At 40.2% G+C, this 27520-nt stretch overlaps 1 protein-coding gene across 2 annotated transcripts in view; it reads right to left on the bottom strand.

Annotated features, from left to right (window-relative positions):
• Window positions 1-15127: 15127 nt before the first annotated feature.
• Window positions 15128-27520, bottom strand: part of CREB5 (cAMP responsive element binding protein 5) — a 431442-nt gene continuing 419049 nt past the window's right edge. For both annotated transcript variants that reach the window (XM_065939200.1, XM_065939199.1), the window contains exons 10-11: window positions 22528-22636; window positions 15128-21633 (exon numbers count right to left, since the gene is read on the bottom strand). In XM_065939200.1, the coding sequence (XP_065795272.1) occupies window positions 21470-21633; window positions 22528-22636 (273 nt within the window). In that variant the 3' untranslated portion in view covers window positions 15128-21469. The remainder of the gene's footprint in view (window positions 21634-22527; window positions 22637-27520) is intronic.

Below are 27520 nucleotides of genomic sequence, written 5' to 3' on the forward strand. Positions count from 1 at the left end.
AGGTGGACAGGGAAGTGAACAAAAGCCTTTTGGTTTAATATTTAGGCAGAGGAGCAGCTTTCCCTGAGGCAGGAAATTATGCTAAGACAGTATCCTTTTAGTGAACAAAGGCAACCTGAAGCAAAAGTTAAAGTAAAAGAAACAGATTCAACATGGAGTCAGTCCTTCCCTGTAACAGGCTCAACTCGGAGTCGCGCCCTTCACCAGGGACACAATGAGGAGCTGTGCTGTGCATTTCCATCTCTGCATGCTTTTCAGGGAGCTTGCAAGTTTTATGTTCTTCCTGTGACTAATTTATTAATTGCCTGAGGAAGTTACATGAGAAAAATTAAGGCCATGGGCTGCACATCATTTGACAAAATATTCTGATATGTGGATATCAGAGTTGAAGGTAAAATTTTTATTTTGATTTGGGGCCAAATGTGTGCATGAGTGTGTGTGTGTGCATGAGAGAGAGAGAGAATGTGTTTATCTCTGACACTATGTAGAAGTCATGGCATATATGCAAACACATTTCCCAGCTCTGCCTCCATGCTAATTAACTGAGTACCAAGCCATATGGGATTATAGAAAGGAGTAAAACATGATACTGATAATGCCATCATCTAGTGGGAGAGACAGCACATGTAAATATTGATATGAGGCACAGTGCACTGTGATCAGAATAAGACGAAAGCAGTGAGAGCAGGGTAGTGGGGTGGGTATACTCTAGCTGCAGCATCTGGGAAAGGCTTTGTGGAGGCATGGCAGGAGCAGCTGGGGCTCAGAGGAGGAGTGAGCTGGGCAGGCTCCCTCGAGCTGGAGGGGAAGGATTCCTAGCAGAGGGAACTGTCTGCATGGTCATCTAGGAGAAGGTTCAGACTCTGTGTGGGGAAAGGTGATGTGAGCCCTGTGGGGGTGGGGAGGAGGATGTGGAAAGATAGAAGGAAAGGGTAGTTTAAAGTGACACTGGGGAACCCTATCTGGGTGCATCAAATTACTAAATCTGGACTTGGCTTATTTCACAGTGAAGAACTGTTGGAGGTGTAGGAGTTGGGGCAGGAGTGTGTGTGTGAGTATGTATGTGTGTGTGTATCTGCATGCATGAAGGAAGGGCAGAGGCAATCTGTGCTTTAAAAAGGAAGTAGGTTGGCAATTGGGGTCATGCAAGGACATGGATGGAAGCAGAGAAGGCCAGTTAGCAGGGCATCGCAGTGACCCTGCTCAGAGAAGCTGGAGTTCTGCAGGAGGCAAGTGGGCATGGTGAAGAGGAGGTAGATTCAAGTTTTATTATGAAGGCAAAGTAATCAGGGTTTGCCAAATAATTAGAACTGGGGATTAGAGAAGGGAGTGTAGGCATACAAAATCTCTACAGGGGCTCTATGGCATCACGCTGGCCTGGGATGGGGAAGGAGAAGAAGGAACCCTTTGCCTATCTGCATATTTGCATATTTGTATATTTGCGTATCCATTTATTAATGCACAAATAAATTGTTATAGAGCACATCTAGGCACTGAGTGAGGGACTGGGATACAATGGACTAAGATAGTGATGGAGCTCCGATGGCACTAGGAATTGGGGTCAGGGAATCATGACAGTAGTTAGGTTCTATGTTATAGACTTAGGAATTGTCCTTAATCCAGCCAAGGGACTGAATCAAGGAGGAAGTTCACCAGTGAGAAGAAGGTCTTATAAAATTATCTGATCCTGCAATCCTCAAAGTTTCATTTAGTGTGATTTATGGTTTCAGTGCTATAGGCATAAATATTTATTCTCTCTTAAGTAAAGTTACCTAGGTTCAGTGCTGCTTGAATCTAATTAAATGACCAAGAGTCAGTTAAAGAATCACTTTTCAAGAAGGGCCTGGCATGTTTGGGCTCTGAACTTGCAAGAGTCCACACTTTGGAATTTCTCCATGCAGGTCAGGTCCACAGTCATCGTTGGATTATTTTCCTCATCCTTGGAGACTGGACCTGATCAGGTTCACTAATGGCTGCACTCTTCTTGGTATTTGCTTACATAACACTATCAGGACACATGTCTTAAATATTTCATCAGGTTTAAAGGGTAGTTTTCATAACACAGCATTGTGTGACCTGCGGAACAGACAAGCGGGGAGGATGAAGGGTCTCGGCATGTACTCAGTGACCTACTTTTAACATGCATTCTGATATTAATAATTTGATTAACTTATAACAGGACTACAGGTATTAAATGTTGGTTTTCCCTGTATCATAAAGACAGATACTATAATATAGTGCACTTTACTTAAGTGCCTCTCTCTTAACTAGTGTAATCAACTCCTGAACATAAAAATCATATAGTCTTGACCTGTGTCTAGGCTACCCCTAGTTTAGGAGAACTGAGCATGAGCTAACTGCAGGATTGGTTGTTGCAAACCAAAGTGAAGTTGAAATGCTTCTTTTGACAATTGAACACTTGGAAGGTGGGGTGGAAATTTATCCATTAGCTGAAAAAACTGAATGCATTATAGGATACAGAAGAGCCTCTTTCTTCGATTATTAAGTGTTTAGTAATCTGAAAGTATACGTTAATGAGAGTAAAGTGATGTGACTGAGGAGTAGACTTTTTATAAATGTTAAAAGCAGACAAATAGCACCACCAGATAAACTGCCAGGATCCTTTTCAATCTCTTCTAGGCTGCTAGCTGGTTATGAAACTGTGCCCACTTTGAAAAATATCCTCATATAAATGAATATTTGAATGTTTGCCTCCAATTAAAATCACCCTAGAAAACAGGTTGTCTACTTGACTCTATGGAATCCCTCATGTTTTGCCTTTGATTCTAAAGCCGGCTCTGAGAATGACAGCCATGCTCATAGTTGGAAATAGTTGCTGTAAGTATGTTTTCGTTTTTTTTCTGTGAAAGCTCCTTGGGTTTTGTTTTGCCTGATCTATCTTCCTGATGGGTTTATCTGTTCTTGAATTATATTAGTAATTTTAAAATTCAAGTGGGCATCAGAATCACCTGGAGGACTTTTAAAGACACATATCAACCGGACCTCATTCCCAGAGTTTCTGGTTTAAAAAGTCTAAGGTGAGGCCTGAGATTTTGTGTTTCTTACAGGTTCCCAGGTGATGTTGCTGAGCTAGTGCCAGGACCACACTTTGAGAACCACTGAATTTGGTGTTTCCTAGATCTCTCAGTCGGAGAAGGCAATGGCACCCCACTCCACTTTCACTTTTCACTTTCATGAATTGGAGGAGGAAATGGCAACCCGCTCCAGTATTCTTGCCTGGAGAATCCCAGGGACGGGGGAGCCTGGTAGGCTGCCATCTATGGGGTCGCACAGAGTCGGACATGACTGAAGTGACTCAGCAGCAGCAGCCAGCAGATCTCTCAGTGGCTCTGAAAAATTCAGTGAACTCAGAGGAGGCTTTTCTATCATGATAACTGATCAATTAAAAATAATGAAACCTTTCCTGATTTCCTGTTAATCAGAAAACTATCTGATCTCAACTAGAAAGTAGATTTTTCACAAGTGCATTTGTGTAGAATAAGTGGTGTAATGTTTGTGACAATATGGATGAACTTTCAGGGCATTATTTTCATGAGATAAACCTGGCAGAGAAATATGAATTCCGTATCATCTCACTTATAGGTGAAATCCCAATAAACCAAACTCATAAAGACAGCTGAAGCGCCAATATTTTGGCCATCTGATGCAAACAGCCAGCTCATTGGAAAGGATCCTGATGCTGGGAAAGATTGAGAGCAGGAGTAGAAGAAGGCAGTAGAGGATGAGATGGTTGGATGGCATCATCGACTCAATGGACATGAGTTTGAACAGACTCCGGGATGTAGTGAAAGACAGGGAAGCCTGGCATGTTGCAATCCATGGGGTTGCAAAGAGTCAGACAACAACTTAGCAACTGAAAAATGAAGAACATAAAGACAGAGAGTAAGTGGTGGTTACTATGAATTGGGGGTCGGTGAGAGTAAAGGAGAGATGTGATTTAAGGGTACAAACTTATAACTAGTACATAAAAAATTCCTACAGATCTAATGCACTGCATAGTGATTATTTTATTTAATTTTTAAATATTTATTTATTTTTTTGGCTGCTTCATGTTTCAACTGCGGCGTTCAGGATCTTTTGTTGCGGCCCTTGGTCTTCTCTCTAGTTGTGGTGCATGAACTTAGCTGCCTCTCAGCATGTGGGATCTTAGGTCCTTGACCAGGGATTGAACCTGCCTCCCCTGCATTGGAAGGTGGATTCTTAACCACTGGACCACCAGGGACGTCCCTTGCATAGTGGTCAGAGACAATAATACTGTATTATAATCATCAAACTTGCTAAGAGACTAGACCTTAATTTGTCCAACCACCAAAAAAAAAAGAAAATGTAATGGGATAGAGGAGCTGATAACCAGTAAAATGGCAGTCATACTACAATATATAGTCATTCCAAATCAACATGGTATTTACCTTAAATTTATACAATGTAATAAGTCAAACATGTTTTAGTTATAAATAAATAAACATTTTAAAAGTAAAAAAGAAAGCATAGAGTGATATAACTTTAAATGTTGGCTTTATTCCCAAGCAAAAGGCTGACTAACTGTTGAACTTCTTACTTGTAACTTTTGTTTATCAGCAGAATGAGGTTGCTGCTTTACCAAAAATGTAAAGTCAGTGATCAATATTGATAATATTTCCCTTTTATGTAGACTGGAGGCCTAAGGTAGATCTAAATGGTATTATTGTATGAAAGGAAAGTCTGAGGCAAGTGTTGGAGTGTAGCAGAAAAGAAGCAGAAAAAAGCCGAATTGAAAATAAGCAGTGGAGGCTATGTGTTTACAAGGGAAAGAAACCTGTATCAGCACCAATGAATATCTGTGGTCTTCTTAGACACTTTGGTTCCTTTTCTGTTACTTTCTTTCATGACCAAAGTCTCCAAATCAAAGCTACCAGCTGGAATAGGTTTACTTTAAGGAGCACTTTTCAAATTTTAACTACTCTGTCAGTGACCTGAGGTTCTTATCAAAATGAAGATTCTGGTTCATTAGGTCTGAGGTGAGCCCTGAGATTCTGCATTTCTTTTTTTTTTTTTTTTTTTTTAGATTCTGCATTTCTAACCAGCTCCAGGTGATTCCAATGTGGCTCTTCCTTGATCTTGGGCATGCATCAGTGCATCATGCGGTGAATCCCTTCATTTCAGGTGAAGCCTTAAAGCATCACATTACTTTCTTCTGATTTACCTTCTTAGCTTACAAGCCCTGCCATCAAATGTTGGTTGGCTTGCATGACTGCTGCCACATACCAAGCTGGGGAGTTATGTTTCTCTCCTTTGTTTGGTATCTCAGTCATGTCCAACTCTTTGCAACGCCATGGACGATAGCCTGCCAGGGTCCTCTGTCCATGGAATTCTCCAGGCAAGAATACTGGAGTGGGTACCCATTCCCTTCTCCAGAGGATCTTCCCAACCCAGGGACTGAACCCGGGTCTCCTGCATTGCAGGCAAATTCTTTACCACAGAGCCACCAGGGAAGCCCCTATTTGTTTAAATGATCCTGATACTGCCTACTTTGTATCTTGAGATGGCTTAGCAAATGCTCTCATTCACTGTTTTTCAACTCTCTAAGAGATGTACCTTTTTCTTAGGCTAAATTGTTAGCCTGACTTCATTATTCAAATGAATCTTATTATTCTGGGTTTTGAAATCAACTCTAGTTTCCTGAATCTTCCCCTTGATTCTGGGCCACAAAGGTGAAACAGAACAAAGCAGGTGGTGATCCTCATGGCTCTCTTTGAATCACTAGTTATCGCTAGCCTAAAAATCTCATGATATCTGGTGATTCTTTTTACATGACATGCCTGCTTTCTTCATTTGCACAATTTCAACCTTTTTCAATGCCTGATGTGTATCCAACGTCAGGATGGTTTAATATACTTTTATTGAGCACCTTATATATTTGAGGGTTTCCCAAGTGGCACTAGTGGTAAAGAATCTGCCTGCCAATGCAGGAGACATGAGTTCAATACCTGGTTGGGAAGATCCCCTGAGGAGGAAATGGCAACCCACTTCAGTATTCTTTCCTGGAAAAATCCATGGGCAGAAGATCCTGGCAGGCTATAGTCCATGGTGTCACAAAGAGTTAGACATGACTGAGCATATAGCCCTTATTTATTTGAGGCACTGATGGGATCCCAAGTCTAGGTTTTAAGTTGGTTATAACCCAGGAGAAAAACTTGGATGGAAATGGAATTACTTTAGGTGAAGATCGAGAAAGTGTGTTCTATTAAGCAACAAACCAGCAAGTAAGGACACATTACTGGTGTAATGACTAGGTAGGACCTTGTAAGAATCAGGATTCTTCCTCCTGATACCTTCAAAAGCATCCCAACCCTCCAGTTTTCAGCATTCATTTTAGGCAAAATAGATTTGGCTACTTCCTTGGGATTTGCAACTTTTATAAACTCTTTATATAGTCAACATATTCAGTGATTATGTTTCGTAACTAGTCCTTCCTAGTCTGAAGGCTCTCATTTCCTAAGCACTGTGCTGGCCTTCATGCAATGTCTCATGGACACCTCTTGCATGCTCAAGTCATGTCCAAATCTTTGCAGCCCCAAGGACTATAACCTGCCAGGCTCCTCTGTCCATGGAAGTTTTCAGGCAAGGATACTGGAGTGGGTTGCCTTTTCCTTCTCCAGGGGATCTTCTCCACCCGGGAATCGAACTCGCTTCTCCCACATCTCCTGCATTGGCAGACAGATTCTGTACCACTAGCGCTGGCTGGGAAGCCCATGGACACCTCATGAAATGTATATTATTGACTTGATTTTACAGATACAGTAACTGAGGTCTTGAGAAGCTAATCTGCCAGGTAAAGCAGCCGATAACAGAGTCAGCATTCAGGCCTGGAAATGCTGACTTCAAGTCCATTGTACTGACTCATGGATTTTGTATACTTAATATGATTCATTCGACAAGTAGAAAAAGGTAGACAAGTGAGAGGAAGGAAGAGCCATAGGTACAAGATTTAAGGTGATCAAGGCAGACTCAGCACCAACACCGCCCGCCCCCCCCACTCCCTGAGATGCAGATAAAATGTCGTTGCACAAGACATTGTTCTCTTGAAGCTCTTTGTTCTCAGAGACTGGAAGATGGCAAAGGAACAAGAAACAGGGTAGCCATCCCAGTTCAGCCAGAAAGCTTCACTTATGTCTAGAAAAATATTCTATTCAAAATAGAGTTAGTTTGTAATGTTGGTATTAAGGTAATTGAACCATAGTCTGAGATATACCTGGAGGAAAAACCTATGCACAGAGCAACCTCATTTAATCGCTTTGTACAAGAGGTCAAGTCTTAGCTTATCTTTAAGTGAGAGCTGAGGGAATAAGCGTATACAGCTATTTGATGCTCTGAATTCAACAACAGAAACTTATAACCTATTGTGGCAGATGCTATTTGCTGCCCAATTGCCTTTATCCACTAAGTCTTCTTTACAAAAGCGACCTCAGCATGTTTGGGATGGTAGTGTGCTCACATCTGGGGATCTCAGCCAATGCTTCCAAATGTTTTTCATGACTTGATACATAGAAAATGATTAAATTTGCACAATACGCTGTGCTGACCTGGAGGAAATTTGGAGACATCAATATGAGGCTTGAAGGAAGGCAAATCTATTATATTCTTTTCATATTATGTAATTATGATAAGAAAAATGAAATATAAATATTTAGAGAGGCAAATTATTAAATTTGGATGATATTTCCAAATAAGATATTTCCTAATTTTTTAAAATAAGAAACTCAATCTTATTTCCACAAACCTAAAATTTAATAATCAGATTTTAGGCTTTAAAACATTAGTCAAACATACTGTAATTTCTCTTCTAGATTTTCTTTTCAAGTTCTTGATCATCATCACAATTTCTGCTTACACAAATTGGCAACTAAAAAATATTAAAACCATATTTACAACCATTCAAAATTGTAATCATTGAAAAAAAATTTAAAACCTAATGTTTCTTTGAAAAATATAGTTTTAAAGTTTTATGTGATAATGTGAATATACTTCAAATCCAGGAAAACATTCCATATCAAGTGCCAAAAAATTATGATAAAGTTCTAATCTGGAGAATGTATAGCTGGCCTGTGGGTAGGTTGGATGTTATTAAAATAATACAACAATTGCCCAAGGACAGAAGTTCCTAATAGAGGTAAAGGCTGAGATTGGGGGTGGTCAACCAGAGTGGGGCCAACTGAGAGCTCATATTTGACTTCCTCGATCCCCAGCCTCTAATGACCACACCTTGGGCTATGCAATCTCCTCCTTGGATGCCTGATATAGGTGCCTCTTGGAAACCCCTTGTCCCTTAGAAACCTGTCCAGTGGCCCACAGGCTCCTTCTTCCTTGCACCGTTGCAGACTCTGCACCTGGCTTCTCCAGTACATGCTAGGTGGGGCAGCACCTTTGTAGCCATGCTCATCTGTTTTCAGCAAGCACCAGATATCACACTTTGTGAAGAGAGCACCCTTCAGGTGCCCACCCTGTAAGAAGTTCTGAAAGACCATGCTAATACATAGCCAAAGACAACCAGCCAGAAGGCTTCTGCCACACCAGGAAATGAGGGGATCAGTTTTACATGGCTTTACTCTAACTCACAGGCCTTATACAACAAGCGTACTAGTTGGGAAGCATGGGTCTAAGCAAGCATGATGACCTGGTTCCCCACTATTGTAGCCTCTGTGAAAGCTCAGTTCAGTTCCATCTCTCAGTCGTGTCTGACTCTTTGCGACCCCATGGACTGCAGCACACCAGGCTTCCCTGTCCATCACCAACTGCCAGAGCTTTCTCAAACTCATGTCCATTGAGTCGGTGATGCCATCCAATTATCTTATACTATGTCATCCCCTCTGTCATCCTCTGTCGTCTTAGCTGTCCTTGAAAGCTAAGAGAGGCTAAATGACCTAGTTTGGCCAAGGAAACACCAGTGGTTTGACTGGGAATAGGAGTAGTTCAGGGACAGGTTTTGTTTTCTAAGTAAAAGAGAACAAAAATGAATGTGCCTGGTACTGATCCTCCTCCCATCCTTTCTTTCTGGACAGGGGAGAGCTTCTGGACTCTAGAACTTCAGGAGCCCTCTTGTGGCTAAGAGGTGAGAGGCATCCGGGAGGGGCCAGAAGTACTGGGAGTTGCTGGTACTGCTCTCATTTCCAGATCAATGCCAAGAGCACTATCTCCAGATTTCCTATTACAAAAGAAAACGAAATCCCTGTTTGTTTAAGCCACTGGAAGTTGAGTCATCTATCATGTGCATGCTCAGTCACTTCAGTTGTGTCTGATTCTGTGAGACCCCCATGGACTGTAGCTTGCCAGGCTCCTGTGTCCATAGGATGCTCCAGGCAAGAATACTGGAGTGGGTTGCTGTGCCCGCCTCCAGGGGCCCTTCACAAGCCAGGGATAGACCTAGCATCTCCTGTGTCTCCTGCATGGCAGGCCGATTCCTTACCACTGAGTCGCTAGGGAAGCCCAAGTCATCCATAAATGGTTGTCAAAAGTATTATTTACATGTTTATTTTACTATGCACCTAAAGACACAGAGGGAATGAAGGACATTAGAGTTCTTTATCTGTTTGACAAAATATTGGAAACAATTCCTTCCTTGGCAAGTATAATGTTAGTTTTGCAAACATTCCTTAAGAAGAAGAACTTGAAATCGACTATCATCTGTGACATAGGTGTGAGTATCTTTCAGCACTTGCAGCTTGTAGGTCTATGGAGCCACCTGTGATGCATATTCAAGTGTGGCAGTACTCTGGTGCTCGGAGTTCGAAGGAGCTGCGACTGCTCGCGGTGGTCAGGAATGTACATCTTCTTTCCTGTGTCATACAGCAGAGCTTTGAATGGCTGGAGAAGCCCTTGGCATGTCTGGGGATAGAGCATTAATTTCAACCTCCACTGCTTCCAAGAAACCCACCTAGCTTAAGCGAAAGGATGGATTTATCCAAGGGATCTTCAACTTATTTGCAGTAAAACCATGCAGTGGAGAGGGATGTGGTTGCCGTGAGCCATTAAGGACCACTTCAAGAGGAAATGATCACCTCCAGAGCTCACTTTCTGCCCTCTTCCTTCTGTAGTTTTGATTTTATTTCTCTGTCTTGCTAAGGACTAGTTTCCTTACCTGGCAGAAACTTGACTCCTGGTAGCTTCCAAGTTTACATCTTTTAAATGTGAAGTGGGGTGGTGGGCTGACTCTCTAGGTCCCCTGTCCCTTTATCTAGTTGAAAGTGAAAGTGTTAGTTGCTCAGTCATGTCTGACTCTTTGCGACCGCATGGGCTGTAGCCCACCAGGCTCCTCTGTCCATGGGATTTCCCTGGCAAGAATACTGGAATGGGTTGCCGTTTCCTCCTCCAGGGGATCTTCCCCACCCAGGGATTGAACTCGCATCTCCTGTATTGCAGGCAGATTCTTTACCATCTGAGCCACCAAGGAAGCGTACTTGCTGGAACTCATTGTTCATAGGTCACCAGGAGCAGAGTATTAGATCAAGGAGCTATGGCTAGAGGGTTAGGCCGTCAGTTTCCTGCCAAAGCCAGATGGATGCAGTAAAGGGAAGAGAAATTTCCAGAGAAAAGTATGGTAGCAGTATTGAGCAGAGTTCCCTCTGCAGCCAGCATAGAAATAATCTCCACTTCACTCTGTGTATATTTATAATGACCACAGAGATAAGGAAAAGACAACTGTGTTGGTGTAACGTCATTCAGGAAATCAATAAACAGTTTAGAATGAAAATGAAGAACTATTCATTCTTACTCATTCTTAGGCTGTTATGTTCACTTATTCTAGCCTTTTTTGTGTAATTCTCATTGCTTTCTTGGAGGCTCGTTGATAAGGATTGCACTATTTCCTTGTCACAAGCCTTTCTTTAGAGAGTTACTATAGTACCTGGTGGGAGTTTAGAAGAAGAGTGTTTCCTAACCTCGTTCTGGAGATGTTATGCCAACAGCCTTACAAATACAGACACACTGGAATCACCTATGGAGAATATAATAAAAATAGAGCTTACTGTACACTTGCTGGGAAAGTGTAAGTGTAATCAGTCAGTTTAAAGCAAGAGTGGGAAGTTGTAAAACATGACAAGCAAACCCTTTCTCACTCTTGCTTTTATATTTTGGATATTATGGCCTTATAAGCTGAGCCATGCATAGTATCCAGAAAAATTTTTAGCTTCATAAAATTATTTTTTATTGTTTCGTGAACATTCAATTTGTTTTCGCTTCAAGCTTCCAATAACATATGGATTTATTAACCATTCATTCAGTCAACACACACTTGTTAACATAGCTCTGTGCCCACCTTTGCACTACCTCATCACTGCACTTTTTCCTCTTGGTAAGTTTTTAGGGTAAATGGCTACATTTCTTTGAGGTGGTTTGAGAAATAACAACTCTTTTTCTTTAGCAATCATCTTCTCCCCACTCCCTATTTGGAAATCCTGGTCTGCCCCTAGAAGTTTGAGTGCTCAGTTGCGTCCAACGCTTTGTGGCCGCATGGGCTGTAGTTCCTCTGCCCATGTAATCTTCCGGGCAAGAATACTGGAGTGGGTTGCCATTTCCTATTCCAAGGAATATTCCCGGCCCAGGGATGGAAACTGTGTCTCTTGTATTGGCAAGAGGATTCTTTACCACTTGTGCCACTTGTGAAGCCAAGCTGGGAAGCCCCCAGAAGCAGGAGCTTTAAATTCAGTTAACCCTGCTACCCCAGCCATTGTTGATTGTACCAGGGATAAAGCCTGACCCGATATGGTAAGTCAGATTCTCTCTCCTGAGGAATTGGAATAGAAATACGGAAATTGAGTTGGTGTTAGGTGTTAGAACTGAAAGACCATAGATATGCTGGAGGCTGAGGCTGTCACTTTGGAGCAGAAATGATGGGTCCTCACAGAAGCAATTAAGTGAGTGTACAAACTAGTTTGGAAAGAGAGAGAGAGGGGGAGAGAGAGATGGAGCAGAATGAGAGGACATCTGGCCTCAGAGACGAAGACAAGCCGAGAGATTAGCTATTTAGTGACTTTGCAGATTCGTTGTCACAGTTGTTACCATACCTGGTTGGGCTCCGTGAGCTACCTCTTACACCCTTCTAAGGATTTCGCCTTCACTCAAGCCTGCTTGACAGGGTGTTTCTTTCTTTAAGCAAATCTCCTCTGACCAGGAGCTCACTGGATGAAGGTCAGAAGGTGTGTGCGTGTATGTGTGTGCCAGTCTTGTCAGACTCTGCAACCCCATGGACTGTAGCCTGCCAGGCTCAGAATCAGTGAGCTAATTTAAATAGAAAGTGCTCCATTTAAGGTAACTCGAATGTAATAATAATAGACCGAGGACTTACCCTGTGCAAATGCTATACAAATGATCATGTTTAGAATCTCAGAACAATTTTCTTGCTGTAAGGGTACTGAGGAATTAGACCATATTGCAAATGTAGGATCTTCCCTTTTTAAATTCATTTAAGGGAACATATAGAAAGGAACTTTCTCTTTCTGAGGTGAAAGTGACTTATGGGAGAAATTTTAGAGCCCACTGTGTCTATGTTGTAGTCATACTTGTTTCAAGAAATTTATGGAAGATCATTGATAATTGTTGCAGTTCAGCCTCCAATTGGTTCAAGGAAATGTGATGTAAGCAAAGACACAGCATAGAATGAAACTTAGTGGTTACTAAGAGTTTTATGACTTAATTTCCAGGTTTAAATATAACCATTTCCAATAATAACAACAGCAGTAATAGTCTTGCTAGATCTACCAGCTAAAAGACTATTTTTTAGATGTTATTATTTATCCAACTTTTCAGTCATTTTGAAAAATCATCTACAGTTGCCAAAAGGCAGTAACTTCTGAAGTGGGCAAATCTAAACCCAAACTTTATATTTCTAAAAATCAGTATATTTTCTCTTTTGCATCCAAATTTTCGTACCTGTTCTGCTAAAACTGATGTTACTACCATGGGAACCGGTCTCACAAAGTACCTTGTTTTCAATTATTTTAAAAGGAAGCCCACTGTGCTCCAGGATTCTATGATCTCATAATGAAGATACTTAGGTACCAAGTCACGTGGAAGGTTGTCTTGCTAAAAAACTATTTTTCTCGGATAAGAAAACATGGAACACAAAATTAAAATGTGATCCAACCAACTAATAATCAACTACAATAGCAAGTGTGAGATAAAAGGTCATTATGAAGCCCCAGAGACACAGAGGGAGGAAAGGCGGGGTGGAGATTAGAGTCGTCTATCCTCAAAGTATAAACGTGGGATCATAACAATTTTTTTAACCAATAGTAATGGCTTGAAAATTGCAAGTAAGTGTGGGATGGGTATTACAAAGCCTCTCTTGGGAACTATGAGTGTGCTGAATGGTCTTAATGCAAATGTAACAGATGGGATTGCCATTAGAATAGCAGCCATCCCCCATATCCCAAATTGTTTTGTCCCAATTTCAAATATCCTGTCCCAATGTCAGGCTAGGTGTCAGATGACATGCCCTGGAACTTGATTTTAAAATCTGACTGCTGTGGCTGCAGAATTAGGTGGCTGGGTTGGAGCCTTCTGACAACAAGGGAACAGGCACAAAGGAAATAACAGATCATCTATCTTGCAAATGTTTATGGTGTGCCCATTGAGTAGCCACTGTTCTAGGTCTTGGATCATAAAGGTGAAGAAAAGAGAAAATGCCCTTGCTCTTGTGGAGCTTACATTCTACTGGGCTGGGCGGGTGGGCGGGGGTGGACGGAGACTGACAATAAAAAATAATAACTAAATATAAATTATGTTGTGCATGTGTGCTAAGTCACTTCAGTCGTGTTCGACTCTTTGCAACCCTGTTGGCCAAAACCTGCCAGACTCCTCTGTCCATAAGTTTCTCTAGGCAAGAATACTGGAGTGGGTTGGCATGCCCTCCTCCAGGGGATCTTCTCAACCCAGGGATCGAACCCATGTCTCTTACATCTCCTTCATTGGTTGGTGGGTTCTTTACCACTAGCACCAGCTGGGAAGCCATATAAATTATGTTAGGTGGCGGTAAATGCTATAGAACATTTAGTCTGAAGAAGACAAATGAGAATGAAGAGTGGGGGTGATATAATTTTAGATAAGATGGAAAGGCTTGACTCAGAGGGATACAGATGAAAAATTGAGCTAGGTTGACATCTGGGGGAAGAATATTCTGGATGGAGGGAATGAACAATTTGTGAAAAGGTTCTCCAGTAGAAGTGTGAGAATGTTTGAGAGATCTCAGAGATATTAATGGAGCTGGATAGGTGTGAGTGGGGAAAGAAAATGGTAAGAGACAAGTTCAGAGAATGAACAGGACGATGTCAAGTGGCACCTTTACAGAACCTGAGAGTAAAGAATTTAGCTTTTGCTCTGAATGAGTAGAGAAATCCTTGCAGGGTTTTAAGTGGGAGAGGAACGCCATCTGATTTCCATTTTCAGAGGCTCCCTGTGGTTGCCAGTTAGAAGGGCACTGAGATAATCCAGGTGAGAGATGTTGGTAGTCTGGACAGAATTGCAACAGTAACACTGGTGATAAATGATGGTTGGATCCTGTCATGCTGATAGATCAGATGGAGTGTAAGAAAAAGAGGAGTGTGAATAAAAAAATAAGAGAATAAAGGAGAGGAAGAAAGGCAGGAAGAAGAGGAAGATTGGGGGTAGGGGCTCTGTGTACGAATGCATGTATTCAGGGGCTAACTAACACGTCCTTAGGACTTCTCTGGAGGTCAAGTAAAGAATGCCAGGACTTGAGTGCCAGCATGTGATTCTTGGTTTCTAGACATAACTGAAACACAAATTTACACGTGGCTGTATTTCTTGAGTGTTAAAATCTGCTGATCCCGAAGTGTAGTTGTGTGGTTAGGGTTAGGGTTAGGGTACCCACTGTAAATGTGTTAGACTAGTGGCCTCAGTTGGGAAGTTGGATGGGAGAAGCAATAGGAGAGCAGTGATGATTTGGGAAGGAGAAAATCTCACCTGCTTCTCTCTCCAGATGATGGTCACCCTGGCGCCTAAGCCTTGGTTTCCAAGGCATGGATAAGATCTTGTGAGGATACATGTCATTATCCCCCAATGCAAATTTCATCATACAAAGGGTACATTTATTATTTGCATTTAAGTGCTTTATTATATTGGAATTGCAGTGATATTAACATTTGTACAAATGCACAAAATCTTGTCTCTTCTTGCTAGAAAGAGATGTAAAAATCTGACCTAGTTGAACAGTCTTAATGAACTCATTGTCCATTGGTAACAATAAATGTCTTCACGATGCAACAAAAAGCTTAACATAAAATTAAACATATTAAATGCTGCTGCAAGTATTTACATGTATGTACCCCCAATTTTTTCTCCTTCCAATAAGGAAGGTGGTTGTTTTACAAATAGACAAACAAACACAAATGCTTTGCTGTTTACAATTCCAAACAATCCCACCCGCCCCAGGTGACAGCACCGTTTTGTGAGGACTTCCTTAGTTAACACTTAGGACAATGCTGACTTTTTCTTCTTTTAGTTCTATTTTTGGACAATATTTATATTCCAATTGTCCTAGAACACTGTGTTCGAACTGATCCTTTTTTTTTTTTTTCTGGGGCTTTTCGGAAGATCCCAAATCCCATGTCCTCTCTAGGGAGAACATTTCAAGCTTATCTTTTCTCCAAGACAAACCTCAAAGGCAGAACTCCTTTCTCTATGAGGCAGGTGTGGATTTAGCAGAACGAAGAAGGAAAAAGGGTGAGTAGGTCTTCTGTTCTACTGGATGGCTGGTGAGGAAGGGCCCTTTCTCTGAAAGCCCCTCCACTTCAGCATGGTTGATACCTTTCATCATGTCTTATAGCATCTATAGACTTGGTATTCTAAAGGAGCAAACTAGATTCTAATGAGCTTATTGTGCATAAGATTTTAATGATGTATTTAAAGCTAATTTATTCAGGCTCTCCACATTCTCAGTCCTGAGGCTAAAATGATTCTGTTAAAAAAAAATCCTAGAAAGTTCTATAAAGTGAAAGTCAATGTAAGAAAATCTTCAATGGCTTTGGAAGAGCTTTCCAAATCCTGGCTTCTAATGAGCTAGATATTGTAAGTTGGTCTAAATAGAACAGCTGATAATTATTGATCCCCCCGTGATGATAAACTTGGAAAGGTATCAGAGTGCCACTTAAGAGTATTAATCTTTTAACAAATGCTGGCGATTTGGCCTTACCCCCACCCTCTTCAACTTGTGGTTAAATAGGTTTTTTTTAAAAAATAGACAATTTATAAGAAAAAAAATATATAAATGCTCTTTAAGCAATTTGGCTATAAGCATTACATCACTGAAAAACTCCACAAGAAATAGTAAAATATTTTGAATGGACATACACTTCTTCAATTTCACAACATGATGAGTAAGGGTTTTTTTTTGTTTGTTTCTTTTCTTTGTTTTGGTATTGGATTTTACTTGTAAGTTTATTGCTTCAGTGTCTTCTTGTCCTTTTTTAGATTATAATTGTAAAAAAGGAGGTGCTGTCCCTAATTACGGTACAAGGCAACACTGTATTTTTGAAACTAAGAATGAAATAGGGCCACAGTTTTTTCAGCAGCCCAGAGAGACGATGGTGAGGACCACAGTCCAACCTGCACAGTGATGCACAAAAGAATAAGTCTCCTGGCTCCTTCAGGACACTTTGGTTTGCAGGATGAGATAGAAAATTCTTAAGTATAGCATAGTTGCTGCTTCACATCTGTTACATAACATTTGAAAAAATCATGCTATGAATAAAGGGATAAAGAGTATAAACTGGCTCTTTTCCTTGGCATTCTCGTAGCAGGCTTCATCTAGGCGGATGTGAGTAACGCATCTTGGCTATGCTACTGGTGAATGCACGCAAATGTACCTGGGACACATATTCCATAAAGTATTTTAAATGATGCAGTTCAGAGCCTTAGAGGAAGCTTGGGGGAGGTGGGGGGCTGAGAAGGAAAGAGTGAAGGCAAGTTTGAGGACAGGGAGGAGGTTCAAAAGAGAATGAGAGAAACTGACAGGGATTACAAACGCTAAAGTGCAATTTTAAAATATAAATTATTTTAAAAGCAGAAGAGAGATTCTAAGTCGCTACTGTTCGCATAGGCACATTTTTATTCCAATTTAAACATGTCATTTCCTTTCCCTTCTCAGATACACTGCATAATGGAACTTGAATGGCTTAAAGCTACTGCACACGGTTTGCGAAGGGACAAGAAAAGCACCAACAAAGCTAAATAGTGCAAGGCATTCTAGGAAGTTGGAGTGCAGTGGGGAGAAGCAGAGATGAAGCTGTTTTTACACTTTAACAAGAGAGCTGTTCCAGTTATAGTTATAGATTCCCTTTAGCTGAACTCTGCTTCCTAAAGGAAAGAGCTTACTTTACAAGTGAAAAAAAAAAAAAAAAAAAGAAATAGATGATTTAAAACTGTTCTGAACATAGATTAAAAAACAACTCACAGAGCAATAAAAATCCTTGAAATTTCTATGCACAGAGATCTAAACAGACATTTCCACCAGATGATGGAGAATAACCATTTGAAACCCTGAAGAAAGAAGATACACACATCTAGAGTAGTTAATTATGAACTAATCCTTTAAAAACAAGTAGATCCTACAGAAGAATATTGTTCAAATGGAATGTTTAAAATTAACATTTATTAATAAATATCTTATAAAATTCTAAATTAATAGATTCCTGTTCAAATTTTGCTTTGGTCCTTGAATTCCACTGTATACACACATACATACATATATATTTTCTTAGATGGTTTTTATTAACCAGAAAGAAGCACATTCTATCCTAACTGGATGGCTAGGTTTATAGCAGTTATAGATGCTTAAACCCCTCTAGCCAATGGCTGGTCTTTTCTCACAGCTGGTTGATTTTAATGACAAACTCAACTGACGCACGATGATTTACTGAACTAACACAGCACAACTACCCGAACATTCACCATGGATGCCCCTCCGCTCAGAACACGCACTGCATTTGATTTCATGAACCCGACAGGCTCCAAACAGCAGCTGCTCCGAGTAAGTAACCCTTGTGATAAGGACGCAGGCAGTGACAGCATACAAATTGCTCACCCCACAGGCCGTGTCAAGATCTGACTGGTAAACACTGATGTGGAGACAGGAGAGGAGGGCTGAGGGGAAGGGAAAGGGGAAAGCATTCAACCTCACGCCAGGCGTTAAAATGAGTGCATTCATCCACAGGGAGGATTTCCACTCTACTGTCCCCACATATGTTGAAAAATGTCCTCAGGAGAAACAGTTGAGATGGGAATAGCTCAGAGTAGGTGACAACCAACCTGGAAGAAGCACTCTCAGGTGTCCCTATCTTGGAAGCTAGTTCCCATCACAGGAGGCAGCGGAGGTGCTGTGGAAGTTTCCAGGCCAAGTTGGTAGTGACTTCAAAGGCAGATCCTGCTGATAACAACCCCCCTGGGAACAAGGAGAGGCAGCGCATCGCTGCCAGCCCTCCCCGCTTAGCACGGGTGCTCTGGAGGTCACTGCAACCCATCTATGACAATACGAGTGGGTGACCCAGTAGCTGGGTGGGAGGGGAGAACAGGGCAGAATGTTTCCTCAGATTGGCAAAAAGTGTGGGGCAAGAAGGAAAGATGTTCAGGCAGACCAATGATTCTATGATGGTCTGGTGAAAGCCAGGCCTTCAGGTGAAATATTTCATATTGATAAGCTGAGTGCTAGATTTGACCAGTGAGACTTTCTGCTCAGGATTTCAAGGAGCGCTGATGACTCGCTGGCATCTTCCATTGAATCTATTTCCACAACCGCTAATGAACACACCTAAAGGCCCTGAGTATAACAAGAAGACAGTGTATTCTAATTATACGTTGAGGCCCGTTTGCTAACGTGTGTGTGGTTGGTTTGCCTACTTAGCATAAAAAAACAGACATAATTGAGCTATACATAATGCACATCAGTCAAACTGTCAAGTTGCTGAATTAAGAAAACTCAGGCAAGTTCTTAACTGCAGAGGCTTTCGGTTTCACAACTAAATATTTCAATTAAGAGGTGGAACAGAAGTAAAATAAACCATAATTTTAGTGACAGCCCACTCCTTGGACATTCTGATATCACCAGTGGATTTTTAAAAAATCCATTTCATTAAGTGCTATGCATGCAGGAAAGAAAGAAAATATTTTTCACTTAAAGCAAAACAAAAATAAAATAAAAATTAAAAAACCCAAACAAATATTTCAATGAACTCTATCTCCTTTTTAGGGGGACACCTAAATGGTCCTAGGAAGGAGTTTAGAAAAAAATTATTTTTTATTTCAAAATAGAGATAAGGATATTAACTACTTTTTGAGCTAAATCTTAAACTTCTTAGGAAGCCAGTTTGGTTAAACCATTCAGCTATTCCTGCTGGGATTCAAAACAAAATAAAACAACCATGAATTCAGTATTTAAAATACTTAAAAATGATATGTTTGTCTAAAATATAATAGAAAATCCTTTTCTCGTTTGCATTTTTTTCTTTTTTTCTCTTTTCTCTCTTTTTTTTTTGCTTTTGTTTTGATTTTTTTAGATCATATATCCAAGTTATGAGTTTTCCTGGAAACTCAAAACTTTCTTTTTGAAAGCACTGCATACTTGAAAAGATTGTTGATAAATATTGATTTAAAAAGCAAGTTATTAGATAAAACTAAAACTAGTTATAAAAACCATGCTTCATGACCCTTATATTTTCTTTTTTTTCTCCAAAATAGATTATTATACTATAGTGAGAGAAAAAAAATCACATCCTTCCCTATTCTGAACTCTTAAAAAAGCTACACCTTTTGTAAAATACTGTTCTTTTAAATCCCATAATCTTCCCCTCTCTCTGTCTGTCTCTGTCTCCCTTTCTCTCTCTCTCTCTCTCACACACACACACACACACACACACACACACACACACACTCATGTTTGGAGGTCAAGCATTCACATAGAGATGAAACACCAGCACCTGCCTAACCACTAGAGAGAAACATTAGCCCCGTTACTTGTGAGTTGTGATATGAAAACCTTCACCAAGTAAAATGGCTTGCTTCAAGGAGGCACAACTGTCTGCTTTTTATAATGGGAAAGTCCAGAAAAGTTGCTGAAAATATAAACCAGGATTATGCAGAAGAGTGGAATAGCCATATCCAGGGGATTCTTTCAATAGCTAAAGAGTGCTTTAACTGTGGTGGAAGGGCTGAGAGCAGCTCTATGGAAACATGAGGTTTTCTTTCTCTCTTTGTTCCTCCAGTAGTTTGTCTACTTTCACCCACCAGAAGAGCAAAGATGGTTCCATAGGCTTAAGGAAAAAAACAATAATAAATCTTAGGCTATTAGCAGCTGATGACTGAACAATGTAATCCGTGTAGTGAATAGAGCCCTTCTGCATTATTATATAGTACATGGATTTTCAACATTATAGACAGGCCATATAAAACCAGTTGTAATTCGAGGGTGTGATGTTATAGCCTTGCATTGTAATTTGGACTTTCACAGTTGAGGCTTATAAAGCTCCCTTCCCTAGTGTCTCCGCAGCTGGCCTTCAACAGTGCTTCACCTATGGCTAAGCCACCTTTTATTTGTTCTGATTATTAAAAACATTAAATCAGGCACATTAAACATCTCCCGGTTACTCTTGTGTAAAAAGAAAGAGTTGAATGAACTCCAGCTGTGGGTCACATGCAAGGGAAGCCATGGCTAGGTCCACATTAGCTTTTTTTTTCCTTTAAACATTATTTTCTTCTTCACATGCAATGCTAAAGGGAAAAAATAAAACAGAAGAAAGTAACAATAAAAAGTCAACAGGGAGCCCAGGTAAAAGTGGAAATGGAAAGGAAAATTGGGCAGTCAAGGAAGTGGACCAAGAGGAGGAGGAGGAGTGGCGAGATCCTTGCTGATTTTATTTGGACATCAATGGAGCTTCTATTAATACTTTTTTAATAGTAAGAGAAACAGTTGTGGAAAAGGCTCTATGTTAACCTGGCATCCTGGTGACATCATAACACAAACTCAACATGAGTTATGATGTCATCAGACTCCACCCCCCAGTCGCCTTGCAATCTGTTTACTGGACATCTGTGTACGCTTCATTTTGGCTAAAAGCTGCGGTTTAACAAGATTCAACACTTCAGGCAAAGGGTTTGACTGATAAGAATGAAACCATGACTATGTACAGAAAGAGTTCAGTTTATAAACAAGTAACTGGTACCAGAAAATTGGAGAAAAGCACCAAAGCATTTCCCAAGCTGATAGATTATTAATTGCATAACTCCCTTTTTTCTTATATAACTAAGTATAAAAGACAACATTTCCATAATAACTATAAAAATGAAAGCCAGTCTTTGAAGGGCTGAGGAGTCTTCCAGGTCTGAGTTAATTCTAAAAATGCCCTTAAAAGAAAGGACGCAGGATATGCAACAGCTCTTCTTGAAGGCAAGGTGTGACCCACAGATTTTAGAGGATGGGGTTCAGGTCTGTTCTGTGAGTGGTGAGCTGGCTGAGGGTGGAGCTTCCTACCACCTCGCTGACTGCCGAGGAAGTGGTGATGGTGTTATGCTGGATGACCTGCTGCTGCGAGCATGTGGGGGCGGGACTTGCAGGAGGGCTACTCTCTGGACCTAGGAAAAAGCATACACACACACCAATATAGCTCTTTCCTGGGGTGGACTCGGAGACTATTCAAAAATATTGCTAGGTGTTTGCTAGAAATAGAAGTGTTTCACGCATTTTCTCTGGGAGGTTAATTTCAAAACTTTCAACTGTCGGTCGCAAAGCTATGCCTTCCCATAGTTTACAGCTACCAACAAAGCCATGCCTTCTCGGTCAGCAACATGACTGGATGTGTTTGAGTCACAGCCTGTGAAGTCCTTATCTTGTCTTTTCAAAGAGCCATACATATATCAAATGTGGAAAAATACTCACATGTGGTGGGAGAATCTGTACTGCGCAATCTAAAAAACTATTTGAAAAGAAAATGACCTTCAGCTGTAAATCCCCGCTCCTCCCACTGTTCCCTACTGAATTAGCATTGAACCTACTGATGTTCCAGGTGCTGATACTGGGATCTAGATAAAGGGATCCACTTTACCTATTGGTAAACTGAGACAAGCTCACCTGCTTTTCAGCCCATTGATTAACACGCAGTGCATCCTGGGGCACTGGATATGATTCATCTGAAGCCTGTTTCCCAGCCCATAAAAAACTGCTAGCCCACTGGTAATTGGGCTCCTACTGGCTGCAAAATTGGAATTTGGTGGGATTTTTACAACATGAAATGCCAGGGAACGTCTAGCCATAAATGATCAAGAGGTGGTGGGCGTGGTGATGAACAGGGGTCAGAAAAGAAGGATTCCCTCTGGTGCAGTAGTCTGGCAGCCGCTCAAGAATTTTAGCACCTTATCCGCCTAGGTGTGCAGTCTCGGCTTTACTTTTGTTTTTTCAATAAATCCAATGTGAAATTAGTGGCAAAAACCTGGACACTTAAAAAAAATGTAAAAAAGTCAATGACTTACTGAGATATCCTTGTGATTCTTTTTGCATGGCTGTTATGGGGCAGTCTTTATGCGTTAACAATAGCTGCTTCAGCTGTGCCACCTCATTCTTCAACATGGACACTTCGTTCTGGAAAGAGACAGATCGGCATCATGTTAAGAAGACCAGAGAAGACAAACCAAGGGCCCCATGCACTTTCAACACTGAACTGGTACACTTCTGCTACATCTGAATGACATTAATGCCAGTATTATACAACAGGATTCACCTGAAAATGTGTAGCTTGCCTTCAATTTGTCCCTCAGGCTTACCAGGGGCTCTCTGAAGAGACTAGGTTTTCAATCAAGAGCTGAATTCTATGAAAAGTTTCTTGGGTGGGAACTCTTCATTCTACACTGACTTGGTGACTCTAGGCAGGTAACATAACCTAGCTAGGTTCCAACAACCTTGGATGGGGATGAAAATAGTAGAAAGTTCTTTGAGTTGTTGTGGGGATTAAATGAGGTAATAGAAGCAAATACGCAGAGAATGTCTAGCATATACTATGCATTCAGTAAATTTAGCTCTCATAGCAATCATCTTCATGCTACCTTACAGGCTAACACTTATGAGTAGAAAGTGAAGGTGAGACACTGGGAAGAATTGTGTGGCAGGATGAGTGACTTCAAACTTAAATGCCCTCAGAATAAGCTGATTCCCTCGAAGAATTTCTTAATAGGCTACAATTCAACAGAGCATGTCCCTATGCCTGATGCCACTTAGGAGAAGGCATGGAAGGATATGGCGCAAATGCTGGTCCTCTACTAGTGGAATCGGGTTAGTCCGGGCAGGCAAAGGACAACAGAGTTTAGGACCATGATGCAATTAATTTGATCTGTTCATTAATTAGTTTGGCTAATTTCAGTCTATAAACTCCTTTCCCCCTCAATATCAGGGTACTGTGGATTGTGTGTGCATCTTAAAAATTGACTTAGGTAAGTGTCTCACATCTCCACTTTATGTAGTAATTTTATTTATTTATTTATTTTTTTATGTAGTAATTTTAAAAGACAGGTTCAGGGTTCATAATTTGTGGAATAATGTACATGGCACCATTGTTTACAAGCACAGTTGTCTACTACTATGGGGATTTTTCCATAGATACAGTGCGAAATGATTAGCAGTTGACTGAATCTGAGGATGCAGAACCATAGATAGAGAGGGCTGACTATGGGACTTGAGCATAAATGGCTTATGGTATCTGAGGCTAGCCAATACCCTGCTGAAACCCAGAGACAACTGTATAAATGTAGGATAGACTGTTCCAAGGTGCTTCCACTTGATAAAAGTAAACTGTAAATGTAGCACTAGCTGACATAAGCCATTTTACAGTTGTGATAAATACTACCCTCTCTTTGACCAGTGCTCTTTGTGGCTGCCAGGCATTATATGCCACATGAAAGAGACTTTAAAAACGCACACACACAGAAAAAGGTGTTTTAACATCGCTGTCATTAAGTTGTATCTACACTTTCAATATGAACTTGGCTTTTCAGGCATGTATTTATCACCTAGGAAAGTAAGTTTGGAATTCTAGAAGTTAATTAAAAATTTTTTTGGAAACTTGTTTCAAAGAATACTTCCTATTTCCAAATTCATTTGCAAAATACATTATAAGCAATCAAATGTTGACTAGCATGAATAAAAAAATAATAAAAATCTCATCTACAAAGGCTTTTGTCTTTCTCTTCTGAACTAAACAAAATAGAAATGTCTATCAGATGAAAGGGTGGAGGGAGGAATCAACTAGGAGACTGGGATAAACATAAATACTCTACTATATACAAAATAACTAATAAGGACCTACTTTATAGCACAGGGAACTCTACTCAATATTCTGTAAAAACCTACATGGTAAAAGAATCTAAAAATGAATGGATATACGTATATGTATAATAGAGTCACTGCCGTACACGTGACACTAACAACATTGTAAAGTAACTATAATAAAAATTTTAAAAGAATGCCTATCTGATGAGTTAGCATGAATGATGAACACATCACTTAATTTCACAGGAAAATTGCTCTTAAATTTGAGAACATTCAGGAAGGTGAGCTGTGCTTCCACCTCCAAATAAGTGTGATTGATAATGGGCCCTGCCAAAGCCAAAAGTGAACCTTGTCCCTTTGGGGGTCAATAGGACAACTTTATTTATAGGACAATTTATTTCAGCCTTAAACATGATTTTTTTTCCCTCTGATTTTATGCTCATTTAAATTCAGACAGTCTTCCTTGCTTTTCCCAGGTCTCCTTCTGTTTAAATAGCCTGTGTAAAAGAAAGGTACTTTTAGACCATCAAATAGAAGGCAACCCTTGGTTAAAAACAAAACAGACAAAAACTGAACAAAAAACGAGAAAAAGAAAACTAAGATGTATGAATGTGTATATACTTGGCCTCAAAATGTAGTGTGATGATTTTAGAGGCATTTTTGTCTGTGGATAGCAAAGCACTTTATTAATAAACCAATATGTTGTTAAGTATAGAAACTGAAGCCCTGGGGGAAGTGAGAGTCTGTAAAAATATAGCAACCTGGAGATGACTAACCATTATTTAAAATCACTGTGATGATTGACCATCATTTAAAGATATATGTGAATATGGACATATTTCTTAATGTAATATATAATCATTTAGCTATGTTATAATTGGAAAATGAATGTCACTTAATATTCTCCATAGACAGAACTATCAGCCTCTGTCTCATTTATATCATGCACACATAAGTATGATGCTGAGAAGGACTAAATAAAAGTCTAAAGGCCATAAAAACAACAGAAATTCATGGGGGAACTTCAAGCAGAAAAAGGAACTCTCAAATGAGGGTTGAAAATAACAAGGTTTGGCTTCCCCAATTGCTACACCAACCTAGTGTAAAACAAGGTGGTTGGACTAGTTTTTTAATTACTTTCTGTAAGATAGTTTTTTATTCTTATTTCCCAGACCTGGGATTGAACCTGGGTCCCCTGCTGTGGAAGCATGGAGCCCTAACCACTGATCTCTAGGGAAGTCCCAGTTTATTATTCCATGTTTCTGTGTTGCTTTCTATTGAGAATGCTAATTACCTAATAATCTAATGAAGGTCTCCATCTTGATTTTTAATTCACTAATTAACTGCTTTTGGTATTCTCAAATGGGCTTAGACATCAAGTCTTTTTTTCCTAAGGGAGCCAGTTCTAGCATCCCCTTTACTTCCACATCTTATTAGGGCAGATTCCAAAGGAATATTTTTGGTTTCACTTTTGTGGAAAATTTCAAGTCCATATCTCACATGTACATTGTGAGAGTCTATTAGAGCCTTCCTCAGATTCCATAAAGGAGCCTCTGAGTTAAGAAAGGTTGAGAATTACTGCCCTAGCAGAAGCAGAGTTCACTGTGAACATGCATCATCATTCCATATTGACAGGTACTGACAGATATCATTCTATACTGATAGACCAAATGACATAGGAAATACACAAACACTAGACTACATTTTAAACAAAAATTCTTTTCAAGGTAACATTACTAGAAGTCACCTTGAATACATTTTGGAAGAGAACAATCAGACAGCAAATGTTTCAAAATGTATGAAAGAAATCAAAAGTGGCCTGCAGTTCTGGTACAGAAATTAAGAGAAAAACACACACAAGACTTCTGCAGGCATTTTCTTATTCTGAATTACCTTGCTTTATGAACTGAGGCAAATTACCAATTTTTTTACTCCCCTGTGTAGGTTATAACTATAGGTCTTCATACATAAGCACTTTGCAAGAGCAAATATTAATAATAAGTATTGAGGGGCTTCCCAGGTGGCGCAAAAGTAAAGAATCTGCCTGCAACGTGGGAGACTTGGATTTGATCCCTGGGTTGGGAAGATCCCCTGGAGAAGGGAATGACTACCCACTTTAGTATTCTTGCCTGGAGAATTCCATGGACAGAGGAGCCTGGCGGGCTATAGTCCATGGGGTCACAAAGAGTCAGAGACGATTGAGAGACTAACACTTTGTTTTTAATTATTGATTCTCCTGCTGAAATCAGTCTTTAAATTTTTTTGTCTTTTTTCTAAACCAGTTTTGGTTTGCTACTTAAAAGGTTAGCTATTTAAATAGGAACTGTGAGAGTATAGATGTGGTTAGATTAATCTGTTCTTAAATCCATAAAGTTGCCTTGGGATGAAGTAGCACCCCTATAGAGACATTCAACACTATAGTAACGTACTTGAAACAAGGACTCCAAGAAGTCCCTAGTAACTACATTTTCAGTTTTTGGCTTTGAGGGATGTCATTTTGTCAATATGATAAACTCAGAATGCTTTCTGATGCAAGCAGTAGTCCATGCCAAAAACATAATTATCAAAATGATCCCTACAAAATAGCCCCCTGCCCCGTTGTGTTTTTTTTTTTTTTTTCCTTATAGATTAACTGAGGTCAGGTTTTGTTCATTAAACCAAAGGACTTTCAATTTGTACAGCAACAGTTCCCATCTGGCCTTTTCTCTTGCCAAGTCCCAAACCCGGGCTTGTGTGTCGAAAATTTCAGCAGCGACTTAGGCCATGTGTCTTTGCACTGAAAAAGAAAAGCAATTATTTCCATGGGCGACCAGATGATTTCCATATCATCTACTGAACACAAGCAATCCACTGAGTACCACATTAGCAGTTCATGAAGTTAGAACTGATCTTAGCCACTCTTTCAGTGAAAAGAATGTGGATTCTTTCATAGTTTAAGAACTTTCTAGAATGAAAGATCACAGAGCAATGGTTTAGGTCAATAAGCCTTGCTTGGGTCTTCATCCTACTACTTGCTTGTTGTGTGACTTTTGGGAAGACTCCTCATGTCCTCCAAGACTTAGTTTCTTCCTAAATAAAATGTAAAATTGGTGGTTTTTAATATTCCCCTCAATTCCTTTACTTGCATTGACCTCTTGGGCAAAGATTTGTTGTGAGACAAGGAAATGAAGTTTGGGAGTTGATTTTATTTGCTCAGCTCTGATT

The sequence above is a fragment of the Muntiacus reevesi genome, chromosome 6, assembly GCF_963930625.1.
Source record: "Muntiacus reevesi chromosome 6, mMunRee1.1, whole genome shotgun sequence".
Classification (NCBI taxonomy): domain Eukaryota; kingdom Metazoa; phylum Chordata; class Mammalia; order Artiodactyla; family Cervidae; genus Muntiacus; species Muntiacus reevesi.